Below are 22,029 nucleotides of genomic sequence, written 5' to 3'. Positions count from 1 at the left end.
ATAAAGATCAAATCTGCACAGCTCATGATGGACAGGGGCGGGGCTAAGTCTAACACTGCACCATCGGACCTCTCTGTCCACTAAATCATCAGCAAAGGGTGGATGCAACAGTGTCAACAGAGTGAGAGGGGAGGACATCAGATCCAGCCCTTCAGTTGATGCCAAAAATCTGATGTTGAACCCAACTTGAGCCAAATTCCGACGTCGTCCAAGGTCATCAACAGAGACAGAGAAGATGAATAGGTGGATACAGGACATGGAACAGTACATGGACTACAGGGTTATGAAGGGCCCCAGATTTAGAGAAGGCTGTCGAAGGCAGCCTAGGAGATCCAATGACATACCGGCTTGATGGGATTAACTATTGATTAATGATCTGCTTAATAGAATCTGACCAAAGAATCTAATGATCATCTATGATCATTTTACATTGTTTCTCTTTGGATTTGTTCTGTAAGTATTGTTTCATCACTGTTGATACACTTTATATTTCAATATTGTGCCTTCTGGGAAAACAAAACAAATAAATCTGAACGATAATCTATGGAAAATGCTTTATTTTCTTCTCTTTATTGCCCCTTGCAGGTTAAATGATCAGTTGTTGTCAAAGCAGAAAGAAAGGTTTTATCCTTAATCATAACAAGATCCTGTCAGAGCAGCAGATATAGTGCTTATCATTAAAGCAGGCATTATACATCATTATATAAATTAATTATAATTTACATTACTACTTACCATGAATACATACGGTTTTGCTTGTCTGTAGTGGACATCTTATTTAAGCAGTTATATACTCAAATCAGCTACAGCTATTTTTTATGGGGTGATCTCAATTAAGCTTCTGTGGGCTGTTGTGGTCTATGGCAGAGACTGTCTAAAGGGAAATGGACACACCTCCTCTGGACATGACAAAAACATCCTCCATCAAGACTGGATACCAGAAGCCTCTCTCTCTCTCTCTCTCTCTCTCTCTCTCTCTCTCTCTCTCTCTCTCTCTCTCTCTCTCTCTCTCTCTCTCTCTCCCTCTGCCTCTCCCTCTCCCTCTCTCTCTCTCTCTCTCTCTCTGTCTTTCACTTTCTCTCTCTTTGTAAAATGTTTGTTTATGTAAAAGTTTTTTTTGGTGTTCCCCCCTACAGAAGGCTAAAACAGAGTGTCAAGACATCTAGCAATGACCCCAATCAATCCCTGAGAATCTGTTTATGTGGTGGATTCAACCAACTACAATTAGTAATCACTGTGCTTCATTGTTAAAGGGGCAGTGTGTAGGATTGAGGGCCATCTAGTGGTGAGGTTGCAGATTGCAACCTACTTAATAACCCCCCCCCCCCCCCTCCAATAATACACTAATTAAAACATACTTATGAATATTATATTTCATTTCTACAAAGTCTGTTCCGCTAGATGCCATGACATTGTACACACTTCAAATTTAAAATACTTTCATTTAATATAAGTAGCCTACAAGTTTATACAATGGCCTGGATGTCAGAGGTTTTTCTTAATAACAAACTGGTATTGGCATGATTTGGATAAATGCATTTGAGATGTTTTGAGCAGGAGAATAGAAATGATGACATCACACCCTGCGAATGTTCCCAGAAGCGAAAGGGTTCACTGCTGGTTCACATTAGCACACACACACACACACACACACACACACACACACACACACACACACACACACACACACACACACACTCTCTCTCTTTTATTTGTACAACCTCTTGTTAAGTCAAATGTTTCAGGTTTTGGGGATTTACTGTCTATTTATTGAGTCACAATGTGCCAAACATTTTCAATTTCTTATTTAGAAACTATGGAGCCAGGGGCTGATTTTTCTGGGTCTCTGAACACATTAATTACAGTGAGTTTCCATAGGGACACTAGGATAGGTCCCCATGATGTCGAGAAACCTGTGAATTGTCCTCAACATGTAAAAAAAAAAAAAGTCATCAATCGGCAATACTTGTATTTGCTTATGTTATAAAATATACAACATTAGCTAAGACAAGGGTTAACTAACATTCTGAAAACTTTTATACCCATGCATTTCATAATATCATATAATTGTAAATCAAACATGAGTTTCAAACTACAAAAACATGTCACTTAAGAGAGATAGTGGTTAAAGAATTATGCTTTTGTGTGAATAATATTGTATCCAACAGGGGTTCTTTATCTCATTGGACCTGTGCCCCAATTTGTAGGTTTTTTTCTACCACCACAACAGAATAATAACAATTATATAAAAGATTGTCCTTCTTCCATACACACTTCTCTTATTTAAGGACTGAAGGGCCTTTTTCAGTAAGCCTGACCCTGGGGGAACCAGAGGCCTGTTCTGGTACTGTGGGCCCCTTCCTCGGACTCTTCCCTGACCTTCTTGTACTTCACTGACCCCTGGGGACCCATCCTGGGACTCTAAGCCCTGTCTGAAGACCATTGCACATAAGAGGTCCTCCTGTTTTTTTTTTTCAGGAACCTGAACCCCACGACCTCAGGGGCCACATGGGCCCAACCCAAACCCTAATAGAAAACCTTTACCCTAAAATCAAACCCACCAAAAACCAAACCCTAAAACCCACCCCATACTCCAAAACTTGTAAAATGAAACTGAACCCTAAAACCAAACGCTACATTTTTTAAATTTGATTTTACTTGTTTTATCACATCTGTTATACGTCAAATCCTTTTGTATATGTACATTTTTTCAAAGTTGGAAGATCTCACACAAACACACTAACACTAACACACACACACACACACACACACACACACACACACACACACACACATACACACACACACAAACACACTTCTACCCTGTCATGGACGTTTGGGACCTCTGTTAGTGAGGATATACCCACTTCCTGTTTAGACAGGAGGTTACTAGTTTATGGGAGCTGCTAATTACCAAACAACACTTGTAAAGGAATGTCAGCATCAGCAGTATCCAACAAGAAAGGGGACCTTAAACTATGATTCTGAACTTTAAAATCAATGATATAGGTTTACCTTGTTTTCAATGGACGTTATTCAAGTTGAAACACACTTTCACTTCATTCGATAGGGATTACCGCCCCCTATTGGTTGGACTTCACTTCCAAATCTAGAGTTGGAAGTCCAGAAATGGTATGTTCCACATCTCCTCCACCATAAGCTTTCAAATTCATTCGACTTTCATTTGAGAGTCCCTATTAAATCAAACCAAGTGAGGGAGTTTGCGCTTAACCCTAAAACCAATGGGAAGGGCTGAAATTAATTGTGCGAAGAGAGGGTGAGAGGGATCATGTTTATGTGTTCTTTCTACATCCATGAGTCTCATGATAGGGTTAGGCCCAGCAGTGGGTAACCTGAGCCTGGATGCTTCTTAAGTTCTGTTACCTTCTGCAACCAGAGCTGCTGCTGTCTGCCTCACTGCTCTGGTCGCTCTGGTATCAGCCCACCCTTCACCTGGGGGATTGAGTCTGTAGACGAGAGGAAATGGGGATTAGAAGACACACACACACACACAGACACTCACACACACACACAACCACAATGCACTGCTTCACGATTTCTGATGATATATGTATGTGCTCACACCCTGGTGGGAAAACAAAAATCTCCACACACACACATACCTTAATCTATACACACACACACACACACACACACTCACATACAGATGCACGCGCACATGCATGCATGCCGCACACACACACACACACTCTCACACTCTCACATACACACACACACACACACACACACACACACACACACACACACACACACACACACACACATACACATTACACAATCACTCACTCATTCTTAAACACTTCACACCAAACATGCACAAACCCTCACACACTCAAACACACACACACACACACACAGCACATCACATCACATCACATCACATCACATATGCACACACAGACACTTTCCCACAGTAGTCAAGGGTGTGATGGGCTTCATCCTCTGGGTTGCAGAAGCAGCAGGTGGCTCTGAGTTCTTCGTCATGTCAAAACAATGAGTGTTTGTGTGTGTGTGTGTGTGTGTGTGTGTGTGTGTGTGTGTGTGTGTGTGTGTGTGTGTGTGTGTGTGCGCGCGCGCGCGTATGTGTGTGCGTGTGTGTGTGTGTTACAGTGGCGGTGGAAGTAGGGGGGGGGACAATAGAAAGCAGGGTGTGGTAGATTTGGTCATGGACATGGGGAATGGTGGGAGGGCTGTCCTTTAGAATGTGTTGTATGCTGTGTGTGTCTGTGTGTGTGTGTGTGTTATGTGTGTGTGTGTTGCCTTCTGTGGCGCACAATGTGGTTGGAATAGGGAGGCGGGACTCCGCTCTGCTCTCCCAGTTCACCATCCCTAACACGAAGCAAAACAAACAGAACCAGAATCTCCGGGGCTCCACTGTGTTTCTGACTGTGCTGCTGGACTCTTTTCTCCCGCACCCGAGAGAGAACAGAGAGAGAGAGAGAGAGAGAGAGAGAGATGGCGGGTGGGGAGGGGGAGATAAAGGAGACCATGGTTCCGGTTGAAGGGCAGGGGTCAAAGTTCAGACGCCCACCACAGATTTTCGCCCCCTTAGTGCAGGCCATGTAAGGGGGTGGGGGTTGGATGGGGTGGTGGGATGGTGGGATGGCGGCCTGAATGGAAGTAAACATGGGCCTGGGTGGAGGGCCAAGTTTCCACGTTGTGTGACTTTAAAACGGTGGGCGTTTGCTGCAGAGAGCGCAGGCCGAGGACAAGCACACAGGTCCCTCTCACCTGCAGGGAACACCAGCCGCCACCAGCGACTCCGCGCGTACAACTTCTCTCTTGTTGTATCACGCTTTGTTGTGAAAGCAAGATAAATTAAGATGTTCGACACGTGTGAAATGTTAACCTATTAACAGAGCTGGAAGGTTAGAGTTTAAGCACAGTGCCATGTAAGAATAACTTCTGTACACGATTGTGTGGGTATGTATTTACTTTAGCACAGACATGGACCTAGTCCTTAGTAATGCATCAGTCTCTCAGCTATGTTTTAATGACACTGGAAACTGAGCTGCAGTACCATTAGTAATACCTTATCAGTGTGGACACAGCTAAGCCAAGCATGTAACAAGTCCCTTGCCTACACTGTCTGGCCGTGCATTTCTGCCTTGACCCCAGATGAGGGGAAATATCTTCCTTCTCCTACTCCCTTGGCCACAAGCATCAAACAAAGATGTGCTTCATAGTATTGGGTCAGAAGTTAACCTGACTGATTACAATGAATAACCTATTAAACCCCATTTAAAAATCAATGCGTACTGTGTGTTTACAAAAACACAAACAGAGACAGACAGAGACAGACAGACACACGCACACACACACACACACATGTTCTGTATTTCCACAATCCAGTTCAATTGAGGGAAAAAAAAATAACAAATATACAAAATGTAAAAACAATTCAATATGCTCTCTTGAGTTCCATCCTGGGCAAAAACACTGGAACACACACAGACACACACACACACTTAGTCCTTAGTATGTTTCAGTTGCGTTCTGTCACACTATATCTGTGAATGACCAGACAGATGGTAACAGGGCCACCTAGCTCCTTGTTGTCACTTGATCCAACCAAATCTATAAATAATGAGTACGAGATCAGTTAGTGCTGCCATGGCAACGGCTTCACGTCGAACATACAATGAAGCATGACGCAGCCCACTTCTGGCCCAGCCTGTTTGCGCTGAATGCAGGCCCGCAAGGTGCATTCTGAGTTGTACTGTGTAGTTCTATTATTGATAGTTCTATGCAGTTCTGGGTAGTTCTGGGCAGTCCTGTGTAATATTGTGTAGTGCTATGTAATTAGATGCAGTTCTATGTAGTTCTGTGTAGTTATGTGTAGTTATGTTATGAATAGTTATGGGTAGTTCTGTGTAATTCTGTTTAATTCTCTGTAGTTTTTCTCTCTAGTTTGTGGGAAACAGCACAACGTACTGCAATGTCAGTGTGCACAATATTTTAAGTAAAAATATGGCTCTTGTTATTGTTTCACAGTTGTCTATTTCCGCAATAATTGCATGAATGGCTTTGTTTACTCTACTCATGTTAACTTTCCTGCTTGTCGCCCTCATTGCTGGAAATCGACGTGGGATCCAGACTGTGAATGTGAGGTCACGTGATCAGGATGGTCCTCAGTCTAATGGCAGGTAGGGGCTGAGGCCTCTTGCTTTATGATACCTACAGGTGGGCTGTGGCCAGGGGATTGAACCCAGTACATTTCTGCTGGGAGTCAGCCTCAGTAAACACTATCCTGCCCTGCCAATCTATTACAATAATCACAATTCAAAATGATATTTTCCATTTATATACCATAAACATTTGAGAAGTTATATGAAACACAGATGCGCCGATTCACCCTCACTAAGCCAAGATGGATTTCTGTTGGCACTAGAAATACAATTGCTCCCTGGGGTGTAATAGCTACTGGCTGCCGGCCGTCATGTATTTTGTGTGTGTGTGTGTGTGTGTGTGTGTGTGTGTGTGTGTGTGTGTGTTTGTGTGTGTGTGTGTGTGTGTGTGTGTGTGTGTGTGTGTGTGTGTGTGTGTGTGTGTGTGTGTGTGTGTGTGTGTGTGTGTGTGTGTGTCAGATCCTAGGCCGGCCTGTCCGTTCTGTCAGTGTGACCTCCGGCGGAGAGCATCCTGCCCTCAGTCAACAAGTCAGGAAGCCACGTCGTCACTGCTGGTTAAAGGGACCGCTTCTCTGCCGAAGGTGAAAAGTTCAAAGATTGCACGGGATAGGCAAACGCCTCTCAATGCCGCAGTAGGAAACGGACTACACCTTGCTCAGAGTTTGGATCCTGCCGTTTGGCGCTGCAGGAGGAAATGGCTCATGATAGTGAGAGGGACTGTGGCTTTCCTGTTGTGGGCTAATAGTTGTGGCTTTGACGGGCGTTGGCGGGAAGGAAGAAGAATGCAGGGTCAAGAGAATCGCATTTGGATGGTCGTCATGGTCTCAGAGGCTGGATAACCTGTGGCCCATGGTCAAACCATGCTCCATCCAGCAACACTAAAATATTTTCAATTCCCTTTTCTTCAGTGCGCATTTGTTTTATTATTGAGAGAGGTTGAGGGTTTATCACCAGCAGTTCATCCCCTCTTTAGCTGTAGTATTTGTGTAGTAGTTATTTATTAATGCGCTCGTGTTCCCGTTGCTCAACCTCTGACTTTGCATAAGATAAATTGATTCCAGTGAAGGGGTCAGAGTAATTTATATTCATTGTTTCATTCATTCATTGTTTATATAGTGGTTATTTATCTGCTAAAGGTCCAGGGAACTACTTCACAATAAAAGTGTGGGATAGCAGTTTCCCCGTCATCTTTTCAATGGCATTTTCTCCTTTACTCCCAAAAAAAGAACAAACCTCGTAGCGTTAGAACAGGCTTACATGTGCTATCTTGGTGCTGGATTGGAATAAACTCCTCATAATGCAGCGGTGTGCAGGACTTCCCAACCCAATAAACTTTCATTAAAGCAGGATTTGAGGGTCTGCCGGTTATGTCAAGACCTCAGGCTTACAGGCGCTCGAGGAGAAGCCCCGGGCCAGGATGAACGGGGCGAAGCGGGGTCTCTGTGCAGAGGAAACCGTTCTACGTGGGTTCGTTTGTGGAGCGTAAGATAGCAGCCTTTGAATCTTCCACCATGCCCATGTTATCTGCCAGGGGCCTGCCAGGAATGTGTTAGTTGAGGGCAGCACACACACATAGGAGACCGGGGTGGTATGGTACAATGTGTGGTCATATCTCTCTCCGATAGTTGACAGTTTGTAACACACTCTGAATCATGTTATTTTTCTATGTGAGAGGTTACCCACACCACTGATCGAATACTTCACCCATGTAGGAAGGAAGGAAGAATGAGCTTCTTCACTTCACGTCAGAGCATTAGGGCAGAGACAACAAGAGACTACTGTTACTTACTCAGTGACACCTACGCAACATGGCCGCACATCGTTTGAATATAAACAGAGGATCTGAGATCAACAATCAAGTGTAACAATTTATACTTGGCAGTGGTAGGGAAAATGAAAAGGATAGCGCGCTAATAACATTTTGAATGACGCTATATATAATTAACACCCAATGAATCACAGTGGTGGAGCATTATTTTGAACTTATACAACAGGAGGAACGGGATTCATTATTTAGCCCTGTTCACGGACGAGTGACTTGTGTCACCGGTCTAACAGTGCTGTAAATAGCTCCACACATTTTGCAAGAAAACAAATATGACTATGTGGACAGTTTTTGTATTTGTACTGGGATAGGCCTTTTGCCCAATGTGGACATTGGGAATGGATCCTAATATTACTACCAAGACAAGAAACCTTTGGCTTGGAGTCAAGGGTGTCACATGCCCAGTCACTCCTCTATCCTGTCCCAAAATAATTGAATAGTTTAAAAAGGTTAAGGCAATTTGCTTTGACACAGTAAACCAACATAAATAATCCTGGACAAGACACTACTCTTGACAAACATTATTATCTGAAACATCATTTTAATAGTTGAAATAAATACTCCTTTACATGCATGATCAAAAGAGACACATTAAAATACTATTGTAAGTCCGGTAAATAGTGTAAAACCTATGGCACACACTCACAGCAGCTACCACCCTTTGAAAATTCACACTCGTCGGAAAAGAAACCCAAACACAGTTCACACAATCTTCCCAAACTTGCAAACGTACGTATGAGTACTCGTACAGGCCACCCAACCATAGGTTTACACATCAAGGCTACATCCATCCATCGACGCTGTTGTTTTCATCAGATCTGAAAACTGAGGTAAACATTTTAGGTTTCGAGACGTTAGCCGTCTTGCTAGCGAAAGAGGCGCCACCAACCGGTGAGCGTGGATCAGGCTGCCAATGACAACGGGGTCAGTTATCTTTTTCTTTTTTTTTTTGAAAGGTTTCTTGGTCACATCCAGCGCGACGCAACACCTTGCAACTGTATTTTTTGTGCTCTTAGAAAACAACTTAAACCACGGTTGAGTGTTCGGATACGTCCGAAAGCGGACCCTTAGGCTGCCTTCTTTAACTGCTCTGCTTCCTCTAAAACCTGACGAGTCGAGGGCCGAACCAAGCAAGTCTCTTTGGTATCGCCGTCGTAGGGAGGGCGGCGAGGTGGGTTATGAATCAGGTGCTAGTTATCCTCTCTCTCTCGCTAAACTAATTCACAGAATGGGAGTTGACGGGCGGCAGCGTCCGCGGCGACGAGCGCTCTCGGAGCGCCTGGGAGAGCAGCGTGCAGCCGTCCGACACGGCGCACGCAGAGTTCCGCAGCCGCTCCCGGTAGTCGGCCATCTTGGAGCTGCTCTCGGGATGCTGGGCCACGTCGCGCAGCCCCTGGGTCAGGAGGACGCAGGCCGACACCACGCTCATGGCGCCGCCCAGCACGGCCGTCTGCACCCCTTTGCCCTCGCCGGAGACGCTCGCCGCCCGGCCCAGGAACTGGGGCTCCGTGGCGAAGCCCACCAGTGCGTTGACCGCCTGCACCAGGGCGGCGCTGAACAGCACGCAGCGGTTGCGCGTCAGCTCGCTGGGCTGGTTCTTCACCTCGCGCACGCACGCCAGGAACGCCGTGCCGCTGGTGCTCATGCTCTTCACGCTGAGCTTGAACTGCTCCTTGGCGAAGCGGTCGCGCGAGCGCTCGCTGGCCAGCGACGACGAGTCCGTGAGCGTCTTCAGGTTGGCCGACATGTTCTGCGAGAGCTCCAGCAGCAGCTGCGGCGTGAGGTCGGGCAGCGGCGTGACCCGCAGCACGCCGCAGCTCTGCTCCACCTCGTGCCGGCAGCGGGTCACCTTGTAGCGGTCCACTAGGCCCGGCTGGCAGGGCTGCGAGCCCGGCGTCTCCACTGCCGCCAGGTAGGCGGCGTGCGCCGAGCACTCGGTGAGAGACACCACCAGGTCGCCCATCTCCAGCAGCCGGTCGCCCACCTCGGTGAAGCGGCCCATGTTGAGCTGGCTCTGGATGTCGTGGGTGAGGATGGACAGCTCCTTGGTGCGGGCGATCACCGTGTCGCGGCACTGCTCGAAGGTCTCCGCCACGGCCACGCCCCCCTCCGAGCTCATCACCGGCCGCGTCTCACTGGAGAGGAGCAGCAGGTCGGCCACCAGCTGCATCTTGCCCTTACAGATGTCACAGACGGAGGAGAGTCTCTTCCTCTGCTGCAGGCTGCCGCTCGGCGCGCTGGTGGACCCGTCGCTGGCTGACTTGCCCGAGCCACCACTAGCCATAATAGAAAGGGGGGGAGGAAGGGGGAGGAGGGGGGTGGGCAGGTGGGGATGAAAACTGCACTAGTAGGGGAGGGGCTGCGGCTTACTTTGAAGTTCCTTTCGCTGCACACCGCATTATTTTTTTCTAAAAGATGAGGAAATGCAATAGGTTTAAAGAAATTAAGTATAAAACTGGCCAAACTTGTCTTCTTTGATATCCTTCAGAGTCTAGGTAAGCAACCTTGTGTTATGTATCAATAAACAGGTCATGCATTCTTAATGTAAACATCTAGTGAGAGCCCACTGTAATTGAGTAATTTTATCGCTAAATTTGAAATATTAAAATGGAACAAGCTATATGACCAACTCTACAATGATCCATATCCCCGTCACATAACTGTTAGGCTCTTTAGTCACTAGAAGTTTAACAATACAAGAACAATAAAAATAGAATCCCTTCAATTATACAATCAGTGTGACAAACTATTTGTTTCCATGTTTACAAAATGAAATGCCCTGGAAATTAAACGCCACAAAAAATGATCTGCTGTCCCAGGTGTTTGTGAAAGAAGACAATTCACAGGTTGTAACTGATCACATATCAGTGCTCCTCAGGCGCCTTTACGTACAAGGCAAAGTGCAGGCGAGAAACAGAATCCTCAATATCTCATTACCGTTTTTGATTGGGATACATTCCCAATAGATGACCTTTCTCAGCTTCTATGTTTGTGTTGCTTTTTTCCCCCCTAAAATGCCGTTATCAAGACAACTTTTGTATGTCCACTTGCATGGGAGCAAGCAGGACGCAACAGCACCGAGTACTTATCCAAGTTATCCCCATTGAGTTTGATCGGCCTAAGTTGACCGAGAAACAGAGTCATGCTTGTTATGAACCGGGTGCCACCCGGACCCGGGCTTCTCTTCACCGCTGGACTGTTCCACTCCGGCACCATCATCCCATGAGTCCCACACAAGTAAATCCACTAGAAGCAAATCGTCCGGAGACACGACACCACGACTCCGACGACTTTCAATCTTTTCTTTTTCATACGCAATCCAGTATCAGAAAGTAGCTCGTCGGGTAGTCTTATTTCCAGGGGCATGGTCCACCATACGCCTTCTTCATCTCAACTCCAGAGAGAGGAGTGTGCACACCCGCATATCCTGTGGAGGTAGTCGTGGGTCCGGCGATCCATAACCTGCTGCTCTGCCAGCCACGGGGTGTATGCGTGTACAAGTCTAATATTTCAGGACACGGGGCGAAGTCACTCACTCCACAATAAAAACGAAAACAGAGGCACCCCCCAAAAAAGCGAAAGTCGCAGTAGCGTTACAACGCGCCGCTCCCGCTGCAAGGCGCGCAGCACCAGGAAGCGCGGAGGGTGTGGTCGCAGTTTGAACGGCTTGCCTGTAGCACAACCGGGGAGAGCAAGAGACACAAGGGTGGCCTTTACGCTCCCAAACTCACTGTCTCAGTACAACCGTGCACGTCCAACCGATCAGTCACTTCCAGAGTAGTCCGCCATACGCCACTTCATCGTCGTGGAACTGCTGGTGTTGAGTTGAGGGTCTGGTGGGGTTGGACCCGTGGTCCCAGTGCTGACCGATCCTTCTGCCATGAGACATCCTTTCCCGAGGCCCCGACGTGGGTGCGTTTCAACTACCGGTGTACGGGCAAAGTTACACCCAAAAACGCACTTTTCCTAAATTTAGCGGCTGGCTAGGAAATCATCCCGTGTCTGTGCCGGGGGACTCTTCTTCTGTTTTCCATGATGATAGAAAAGCCATGGCGACACAGCGGGTTTTCCGCCAACAAAGTTAAAAGTTAGATAGGATACACTTTTGCCGCTGCTACTTGGTCATAGTGCTGGAGAGCGGCGCCTTTCGCCGTACAGGCAGCGCCGTGAAACTCTTTGTTTCACGACACGCCGCGGCTGCAATTCAGAAGTAGGCTACACAGCGAGGGTGGAAAAGAAAAAAAAAAAAAAGAAAGCCATGTGAAATATGTCTAAAGCATTATTACACTATATAACTACGATATGGTCCAGTAGAGTTATTAATTGCTTATATCATGAGTTGGAGTTCCAAAGATTAAATAATATTGAATGACGCTTTTTTATCATTTCAACACTGTTTTTATAATCATTATAGTCGTATAATTTGAGACACATTGGAATACAAATCTCTTCCTCGAAATGTGTTGAAGATGGAAGCCATGTCAACATTTTAGTAGGCCTATGTTCTGAAATTTGATTCGCACGAGTAGGCCTATAGTGTAATAACTGTTTAATAAAAATATTCTTAACACATTCATTCACTGTATACTGATTTCAATACAGAAATGCATTGCACACATTAAAGCAACGTTTTTTAGTAGTCTACACTGTGAGATTACAGACTATGGCAGTACCCTGAAAAAATAAATCCCGACCGACCGCCCTACATAATGCTCTACTATTTTAGCGCAGAGTCAACTGATTTAACAGCGACGTAATTCAACGCCCTTGTGGAGGAAAATGACGTAATGCGTATTGTCCAATCAGAATAGGTCAAAGGGGAGGGTCAGGTGTAAGATTGAGCCAATGGCTCTGTAGTGTGGGAGGGGTCCTTGGATTCGTTTATGTAGTGGTCACACACTGTACAATTGAATGACCCCGTCCCAGACACTGAGCACACTTTTTGGTAGGCCCACTTGTAATAACCAATAGTCTATTATTCCAGTGCAACATTTATATAGACAATAAACACCAGCTTAGAAATTGCTTGTTTTTGTCGTGTTATAATAAAGTGTAATAAAGTGTTAATGAGAAACACTGTTCAGACGAAGTTGCTTTACTTTATTCAATGTAAACTATCGAAGTGACCAATAACAAAAACGGTTAAATGCATTTAATTGAAGCAACCATGCAGACAAAACGATATTGTGGGGACGCACATAGATAATGTCGAATTAGGACAACAATGTTTTAGTCGGCTGGAGGAGACGCAGCTGCACATGGCCTGATGCCATTGTTGGGTGGAGCAGACCGAGGAGGAAACAGATAGGGCCTTTCTCCGCCGGCCTGATCTCGCCCTCTTCAATGAGAGCGCATCAAACAGTGGATGTCAGAACAATCAGCGGGAATACACCGGCAGGGTATTTATAGCCCAGTCAACAAGGGTGTAGCCCCATACGCATGTATTGATGCGTATCCTTTCAAAGCTCATGTGTTGTCAGGCTGGCCCGTCCACTGTTAAGTATTTATATACCTCTGTATACCTGTTACTTACAGATTTATATTTAATCGTCCATCCATGGGTTCACATCAATACAATTTTTTCAGTGTGACAGAGCTCAACGCCTGTAGGTGGTATATATCGAAGACAAGTTGAAAGAGAGGGGAGAGGAGAGACGGAGTGAGTGGGTGAGAGAGAAACGAGTGTGTGTGTGTGTGTGTGTGTGTGTGTGTGTGTGTGTGTGTGTGTGTGTGTGTTTCTTTCTTCCTCCAGGCTGTTTAGGGAGGATGTGTGTCCTTGTCCCTAGGAGGTGTGGTCCATTTCCGTTCAGACTGCCCAGAACGATACAGAAGCTGACCACAGAAGATACGTCCAGCACTGCTATAATACGAGTACACATCAACAAACAAAATTATAGCCAAGGCCCTTCACATTTCAGTACTTTTTTCAGCTTCTTGGAACACATAGGCAGAGATGTGCACGTACTCCAGAGGACCGTTAAAGTTTCATTCTATGATGGTTAGGTCTAAGCAGAGCCATTTAGAGATCTCTCTAAATAGCTCTGGGTCTAAACATCTTCAAATGTAATGTCCTGTGTATGAACTTTAGACACAGGGATTGCAGTAACTTTGACAATTCATTATTTTCAAGATGCTTAGACCAAAGCTTAAACTTTTTCAAACTGTTAATATGATCAATCAGAAGATTAACAGCTTGAAAAAGTTCATAGGCCTGTAACAAGGCCATACTGCAAAGTTAACTTTGTTTTGATTAAATTCAGGGGAATTATGGAACATTTTCAAATGTATTGTAGGCCTATATATTTTTTCTTACATAACTATATAATATACGTATATATCCTATTACTTGACATTTTAAAAAAAAACATAAAAATAACATTGTCATCATCATCACCACCACCATACAGTATATGCATCTCAACTATGTATGCAGTCACCAGTCTCAACTATTGTAGGCAGTCTATGTTCTCAACCAGAGCCTTTCAGAGAGAAATATCTAAATAGCTCTGATCACAACCATCTCAAATATTGTATGCAATCAATCTATCAAGTCTCTGTAAGGTCTCATCTCAAGACACGCCCCTTCCCGTCCCGTGACAGTCTTTGAGCTCCACCAATCACAGCGCACCATCTGTAAGCATGGCGTCGGACTTTAGGTGGAAGTGTCTGGCACTGGTTCTCTGCACACAATTGTTGGTTGTAATCGGGAGCGATGGTCCAAATAAGCCTAAAAAAAAGAAGGACATCAGGGACTACAATGACGCGGACATGGCCCGTCTTCTGGAGGAGTGGGAGGTAATGGATGGGCATAGTTTAGTCTTCTCGAAATACATCTGGGTGCTAGCTGCTGGGAGCTAACGACCCAGCATCACATCCTCTTCTTGCAGTGAATGAGATTATTCATTATTACCGGTATATGCTGTGATTTCAGACCTAGTGTTTAAGAAAAGTGAAACAACTGTTGCATATGTTTTGAGGATGCAAACATTGTTTAATGTAAATTACGGATATATAACGTTAAGCTTCTGAATTCTACCACTACCTTCATCGTAAACCCGGGGCTTTTATGGACCATCGCTATTTAACTTTGACTGTAGTCCCTAATACTTTTACTTATTATAGCTCTATATCTTTGTCTTACACTTTCTCTATGTTGTTAAAACGAGATACGGTGTTTTTATTCCTTATTTATAACCCACTGGCCGTTGAACCAGGCTTCCGTCGGTCATACCACGTCATCAAGTCACCGCAGTCTTCACACTTGGGTAGAGGAGGAATCTCTTGTCGTCCACTTCCAATCTCTTTAACATATGTCCTCTCGTTGCTCTGTGTTACAGAAGGATGATGACATCGAGGAAGGGGACCTCCCTGAACACAAGAGGCCGCCGCCCCAAGTGGATTTCTCTAAAGCGGACCCATCCAAGCCTGAGGAACTGCTGAAGATGTCCAAGAAGGGCAGGACCCTGATGGTCTTTGCCAGTGTGTCAGGAGATCCCACTGAGAAGGAGACAGAGGAGGTCACCAGCCTCTGGCAGGGCAGTCTCTTCAATGCCAACTATGACATCCAGAGGTACTGACTTGCTTAGCATAGTGTGTGTGTGTGTGTGTGCGTGTTGTAATACTAGTTGTCATACTAACACAATGTTAAGCAAAGGTCATTCTAAAGATCAATTGCAGTCTGCATAGAGATGACTATAAATATTCAAGTATAAAATATGTTAAAGGAGACATATTATACCACCAGAGTGTGATTGATTAGCCATTACAAGCCGTTTTGAAAATGTGCCGCTTCTGACATCACATCCACCTAGATGTATGACGGATAGATGAGCAACGTTTGCTACAGTCCACTGGGTAGGCTTGTAGACTGATCTGTCCAGCACACATCTAGGTGGACACCTGTGATGTCGGAAGCGGCACATTTTCAAAACAGCTTGTAACGGCTAATCACACTCACACCTGGTGGTATAATATGTCACCTTTAAGTTCTACCATGTAGGACAGCCAATGTTAGTCTATTCTGTCGCAGTTGCTGTTTGATTAATAACAAGAGTCAAATCAATTTTGACTCTTAACATTCCATTTTGTCTGTGATAACTAGACTATTGCATTTGGCGTATACCGGGTCCTCAAAATCCATGTCTTCCCAACTCCAGGTTTGTGGTGGGTACCAACCGGGCCATCTTCATGCTCCGTGATGGCGCTATGGCCTGGGAGGTGAAGGACTTCCTGGTCAAGCAGGACCGCTGCCTGGACGTCACCGTGGAGGGGCAGGTGTTCCCCGGGAAGGCCGGCAATGCAGAGGGGACCAAGGAGCCCCACCCGGTGGGCTCTAAGAAGAAGAAGAAGGGCAAAAAGGAGGGCAAGATGCCCGACCTGCATGGTAACAAGGCCAACAAGCAGGAGCTCTAATGGGGGGTGTCTCAGAAGACTCAAAGGACTCTGGGTTATCTTAGTTTACTGTGCCTCTTCCTCATCGCAGATCTGACGAGGGTTAAATTCTACCAAGTCTGTTGGAAAAAAATGACTGAGCGTTTATCCGTTTCATGGGTTAACATTCAGTAGTGAATAACTTGTTACCTCCAGCAGAATCCAGTCTCGGTCTGTTATAGGCAACCCTGAGAACAGGAGTTCATGTTTTTTTTCCTCAACCTTTCACAGGATCAGTATTTGATTGTTCACATTCTCCAGGTGCAATCATCTCCATGAGGACTTTTTAAAATGGTTTCTTTTTTTTATCACACAGGTAATTCATGTTCTTTATAATCACCCTTGCATTGACTTGCACATTTACGTTAGTAGGTCACATGATGTTAACGTGGCATGTCTGTCATGGGAGCCAGTGTAGCCCCTTGTGGTCAACATGAATACGCATTGATACTTTTTTTTTCTATCCAAATGTGTCTGGGATAGTTATTTTTGTTCATGGTTTAATGGTACAGATACATTATTCTTGAGGGTAACCTCCATGTTCTCCACATTTTTGTTGTACACCAAATGGCACTATTCTGTTCTGTGATTCAACAAATGATAAAATGATTTTATGTATAATTATGTGTGTTTCACTTTGACAGTATTTAGATCAGAATGATCAGAAACCTAAAATCCTAGGAAATCTGATGCTTGTAACTTGGACTACAATGTTCTGTGCTTAAAGGTTCAAGACGGCGAGGTAATCATATATATATATATATATATATATATATATATATATATTATAATCATATACGTGGTGCTTCAGTTGGAGACCAGTGTCCTTTTTCCTGGGATCTTCCTCAACTTTTAGCCAAAGCAACTTGCAGTGACTTAAGATACACTTTTATATTTAGGTAAAGAATCTCGCTGAAGAACACAAGGAGACTGTTTCAATTGGGAATCATAACCAAAAACATTTTGTCTAGCACTCTGCATAGTTTCATTTAGTTGGTTAAATAGTGAAAGCCATTTTGAGAAATCAATTGTTAGTAAATCTAATCTTACATCTGAAAATCTGATCTAAAAGGTACTGAGTTGTATTCCCAATGTCTATAGTAGCCACCCATAAGCAAGATGGCGTTGCGTTGGATAAAAGTTGCTGATGACTATATAGTGATAGTCTTGCTAATTGTTATTGTACTGGGACCAATTGTTACTACTTTCAAACAACATGGCTTTCTCAAAAGTCAAGAGAACTTGCACATTTTGTGTGCTACAGATATACAAATATACACAAGACCCAACAGTGGCTTGCTCATGATGTGCGTCTGCTCAAGAACATGGACATATTATTCATAGTATTTATTTTTGCTCAACTCCAAACCAGAATAAGCAAACCAGTAACCAGCATACCTCATGACCCACTGATGATTTAGTGTTGGCCTTCAGAAGCATTTAAAAGCCGTACAAGGGAAAGCATTGCGGAAACATTAACTGTTAGAAGGACCTTAATGGGTTTTCTTTTACAGGGTCTTTTCCCCATAACTTCCTCAGCATGTGAGCCGAGCACAGCATTCCACAATGATTTATAATGGGCCAGGGAGACACACCCTTTCACACACACACACACACACACACACACACTGGGAACCAATTGTCCAGCATCTAAAGGAATCCAATTTGTATTCAAAACTTCCAGAAGTTTCCCTCTCAGCCAACTAAAACAAGGCACAATTATTTGAGATGATTTAAAGCGGCCCTGGAACGTTTTCAAGATCGCTTTGATTTAGAATGAAGGAACCACTTGGGCAACATAAACGAGGATAAAGTGTGCTCTCCTTTCATGTATTCTTCTGATAAAACGACACCCAGACATTGCGATTGATTTACCATCTTTTATTTCTGTACAAAAGGCGCTTTTTTTGTCTTTGAAGATTTAAAGTCGTTTGGATTCATCACTGTACAAGCCAAAGTCACATATACAACACATCCATTTGGAACAGATTAACAGGTCATGGACAATACCAATGGTACCATATGCTGGCTTGAATGCAGTTAGGTAGAGCTATATCAGTTCTTTATTACATACAATATAGGACAAGAATACATTACAACTTAAAAGATGCCCCTTCTATATTTGTTATCCGTTGTGTCTGTACAATAAATAAGTATAAAATATATCTCTGTTATCAATCTGTGGAATCTTAAAAACACATTTAACATACAAAACACTAACTGCTACAGCCTCCGAAAAAAGACCAGCTATTTCGGCCAAGGGAAAAGCATCCATTATTTTTTTGGACGTCCATGCCGGATTTTAACAAACTCTTCCCTTGCTTTTGAACTCGGAGGAGAATTACACATATATGTGTACGCCAGATGGTGTTGGCAAATCAGCGGACTTTTGCTGTCTTTGTCACCCTTTTCTTTTTAAAATTAATTTTCAAGGTGAACCCCGCAAACACTGACATGATGCGAGCACGAGAGGAGAACATCACAACAACATCAATCCAGTGCTCAGAGCACCAGGGAGTGGTGAGATAGGGCCGGGCCGGGCTGAGGGGGGGTGGGGGGGGGAACACAACTCCATGTGGGGTGTTAAGAGGGGGTTGAATGGGGGATGCAAAACAAGGAATGGTTCTGGGTTATAACTATTTTTGGATCTTTGTTTTCACATACTTTTAACAAATCCACAATCAAAGTACAGCTGAAAAACCACTTGACGGCGAAGGTTTTTTTTTGTCTTCTTCTTTACATGACACAGGAAAAAAAAGAAAAAAAAAAAAAGAAAAGTAACTCAGCACAAGAAGCGGATGTTGGTCATTTAGCAGGTAATATGCATGCGTCTAGCCCCGGTCTCCCCCAGACTAGTTTGATTCCTCTCCCTGTGTGTGGTCGATGGAAGTGGGCTAGTGGGAGGTGTGGGGCAGGGGGGGGGGGGGGAGAGAGTGGCAAAGTCACGGTTCGAATCGGGCAGTGCTCGGTTCTCTATTGAAATCCTCCCCGAGTCCATGACCCTTGATCCCACGGTGTCGGCAGTATTAGGGTCTTTAGTGATTTTGATGCCGCTTTGCAGCCTTGTCTTGTCTACTATGTAAGTGTGCATGTTCACATTGCCATGTCTCTTGTGTAAGTGTGCGTGCTTCTGTGTGAATATTAGCGATATAGTCTATAGCCGATTACCACCCCCCCCTGAGACCAGACGTGTCAGGGTTCTCATAGCTTGGTCTTCTGCACCACTGGGATGGGCAAGACCTGGTGGATCTTCACCCTGTCCTCACCCACCTCCACATGCACCCAGTCGGGGCGGAACGGACCCTTGAAGCCCACCAGCACCAGCTTATCTGCGGGGGGGGGGGGGGGGGGATGGAGGAAGGGGGAAGAGAGAAATAAAGGATGAATTCATTCCTCATTTTGCAGCTAGACTAGGAGGCTGATTATTATGGGCTAGCATCCAGTCAGCTGTGGTTCCTCCTACAGTTTACCGATCTCTCACTTCCTGTGAGCTGTTTGGGCCTACATCAGTTAAGAGGAGGAATAACAACAAGTAAAAGAAATAGGGCGTTTTTTGATGAAGCAAAATTGGAAACATGTAACGGTACTGCATCTCTCTCTCTCTGCCTCCTGGGACCAAGTTTGCTTTTTAGCAATGTGATGGATACCTTAAAATGAGAAATAGCTCCGCCATGACGCCAAACTCTAACTTATTTTTAGTGCAACAAAATAAATATTTCTTTCAATTTTGCCTTTATTATAATTAAACGTAGAGACAAAGCAAGAGGAAAGTGTTTCTAGTGAAAAGTCAATGGGAAGATTTGCAACAGCCGTTGTGATATCAGATTGCAAGAGAGAGAGAGAGAGAGAGAGAGAGAGAGAGAGAGAGAGAGAGAGAGAGAGAGAGAGAGAGATGTACTCATACATTGGCCCAAATGTCACTTTCTCAGCCTCCACCCAGGAAAAGCTACACACACACACACACACACCCACACGCAAACGGAACGCACATTTGTTTGACCCATTCCAGCCCCCACGATCAGCGGCTCTCGGTCCTCTGACTGAATATGGGATGTATGTGTGGAATGTGGGCCTCCTCATTTGAACCGGAGAGTTGTAGGACCGAGTGGAGGAGTGGTGGGAGACCCTGTGTCGGTGTTGAGCAACACAAAGGGGAAGGGGTAGGGGCCTGGGCCACTGCGCACAGAGACCCTGCTGCTGAAGCATGTGCCCCGCACACGTGTGAACGCACATGTGCAAACCAAGCATGTGGCGCAGCTGATATGCATGGACCCCTAGAGATGCACGTACATACGCACAAGCCAAGCACATATAAAGTACTGAATGAGTGGTTATTTTGGTATCGATTTAGAATCTGAACACGTTTTAAGCGTGTGTGGTGGGTCCGTATGGTGGTCAAAATGGGAGAAATGGTGGGTCCCAATCGTGTCCCAAATTACTCTCTCAGCTGCTTAAGTAAAATTGTTGCTTCTTTTTTTCTAGACAATGGAATAAAGTCCTTCATAATAACCTTGTAGCAACACTGCCACCTAGTGGTCGTCTGGTATAACAGCAGGTATATGTTTGAGTTTTCGGTTCCTAAGGTAGTAGTTGATGTCTTTCTGACTGAAGCTAAAGGTTACCTTTCAGTTTCAAACTTTTGTCCACACCAAGTCTCTCCAAGGCTTTGGTCCAGGCTCCTTTGGTCACCAGCCGACCCTTAGATGTCACGATGACGACGGAGCTGAAGAAACACAGTGGACAGGGAATATGAATAGAAAATATACACATCTATCTAAAATATATATTGAATTACATTATAAATACCCTGGACCATACCAGTTTTGTTTCTGATGCCACCAGATCATGCCGGAACCCTTAAACCTATCCCTTAACCTAACCCTTAACCTAACCCGTGACCCGAAGCCGTCAGTCCAACTGGGGAAGAATGTACAACCTCATGGTTCTGTCAGACTCTTCAGATACAAGTGTGTGACACATGCTCGCGTCTAGTTTGACTTGGCTCCTTACCCATCGGCCAGCCCAGAGACGTACGAGTCCAGCTGTGTGGGGATGCCCTGCAGTATGGAGTTCCTGAAGCTCTTAGTCTCCACCAGCCTACCGTCGTGGCCGTCCACTATGGTCAGCATCACCCCGTCCTCCGGTTGGTATAGCTTCCTGCCATTCAGCTGTCATCCAATCAGGATCAAGCGTCAAGATTAAGGATAGCGTTCTTGCAGAAGGTGGCTTGCCACATGTTTTCAAAATAAGGCTGTAAAATGCGTCATTGGTCAAATCTTAACTGCAGAGACAGGAGAGATAGTCACCTCAGTGTAGGCAAAGTCCTCTTTGAGGTGGAAGAAGCGAGTGTTGTAGGACTCCATTTTGATCTCCAGGAAGTGTTCTGGTGTGTGCTGAGAAGAAGGAGAGGAAGTTGAAGTACTGGGGAAATGGAATCATTTTCTAACCATTTCTACTGATCTTGTCCCCAACACGCCCTTCGCCTTTTCACATAAATGGTTGAAAATTAAACAATCGAACAGTGAATCAATCAATCTATTGACCGGTTGTAAACATGAACAACCATATCCAATCGCCAGCACCTCTTCCACCCTCTCTCACAACACCATCACCCCGTCATGTCCA

General features: G+C 44.9%; 3 protein-coding genes across 3 annotated transcripts in view; 1 reads left to right on the top strand and 2 right to left on the bottom strand.

The window, feature by feature from the left end:
- Positions 1–8,507: 8,507 nt before the first annotated feature.
- tlnrd1 (talin rod domain containing 1) lies at positions 8,508–12,079 on the bottom strand. Its single transcript, XM_084476491.1, has one exon. It carries the CDS (start codon positions 10,256–10,258, stop codon positions 9,191–9,193), a length of 1,068 nt encoding a protein of 355 aa, XP_084332617.1. The 5' UTR covers positions 10,259–12,079; the 3' UTR covers positions 8,508–9,190.
- A 2,534-nt stretch (positions 12,080–14,613) lies between these two features.
- Positions 14,614–17,019, top strand: mesd (mesoderm development LRP chaperone; the record flags this gene model as incomplete). Its single annotated transcript, XM_084476698.1, has 3 exons — positions 14,614–14,769; positions 15,312–15,544; positions 16,131–17,019. 3 exons carry the CDS (start codon positions 14,614–14,616, stop codon positions 16,384–16,386), a joined length of 645 nt encoding a protein of 214 aa, XP_084332824.1. The 3' UTR covers positions 16,387–17,019.
- Positions 17,020–18,289: 1,270 nt separating this feature from the next.
- The window catches only part of cemip (cell migration inducing hyaluronidase 1), a gene marked incomplete at its 5' end in the record, with an annotated part of 56,784 nt that continues 53,044 nt past the window's right edge, over positions 18,290–22,029 (bottom strand). The window contains 4 exons of the mRNA XM_084476338.1: positions 18,290–19,733; positions 21,027–21,127; positions 21,415–21,572; positions 21,711–21,797. Of these exons, the coding sequence (XP_084332464.1) occupies positions 19,606–19,733; positions 21,027–21,127; positions 21,415–21,572; positions 21,711–21,797 (474 nt within the window). The 3' untranslated portion in view covers positions 18,290–19,605. The remainder of the gene's footprint in view (positions 19,734–21,026; positions 21,128–21,414; positions 21,573–21,710; positions 21,798–22,029) is intronic.

The sequence above is a fragment of the Micromesistius poutassou genome (genome assembly GCF_964030765.1).
Source record: "Micromesistius poutassou genome assembly, chromosome: 12".
In the NCBI taxonomy this organism is placed as follows: domain Eukaryota; kingdom Metazoa; phylum Chordata; class Actinopteri; order Gadiformes; family Gadidae; genus Micromesistius; species Micromesistius poutassou.
Note: the sequence above shows the minus strand (reverse complement) of the source record. Positions and strands in the feature narration are given on the sequence as shown.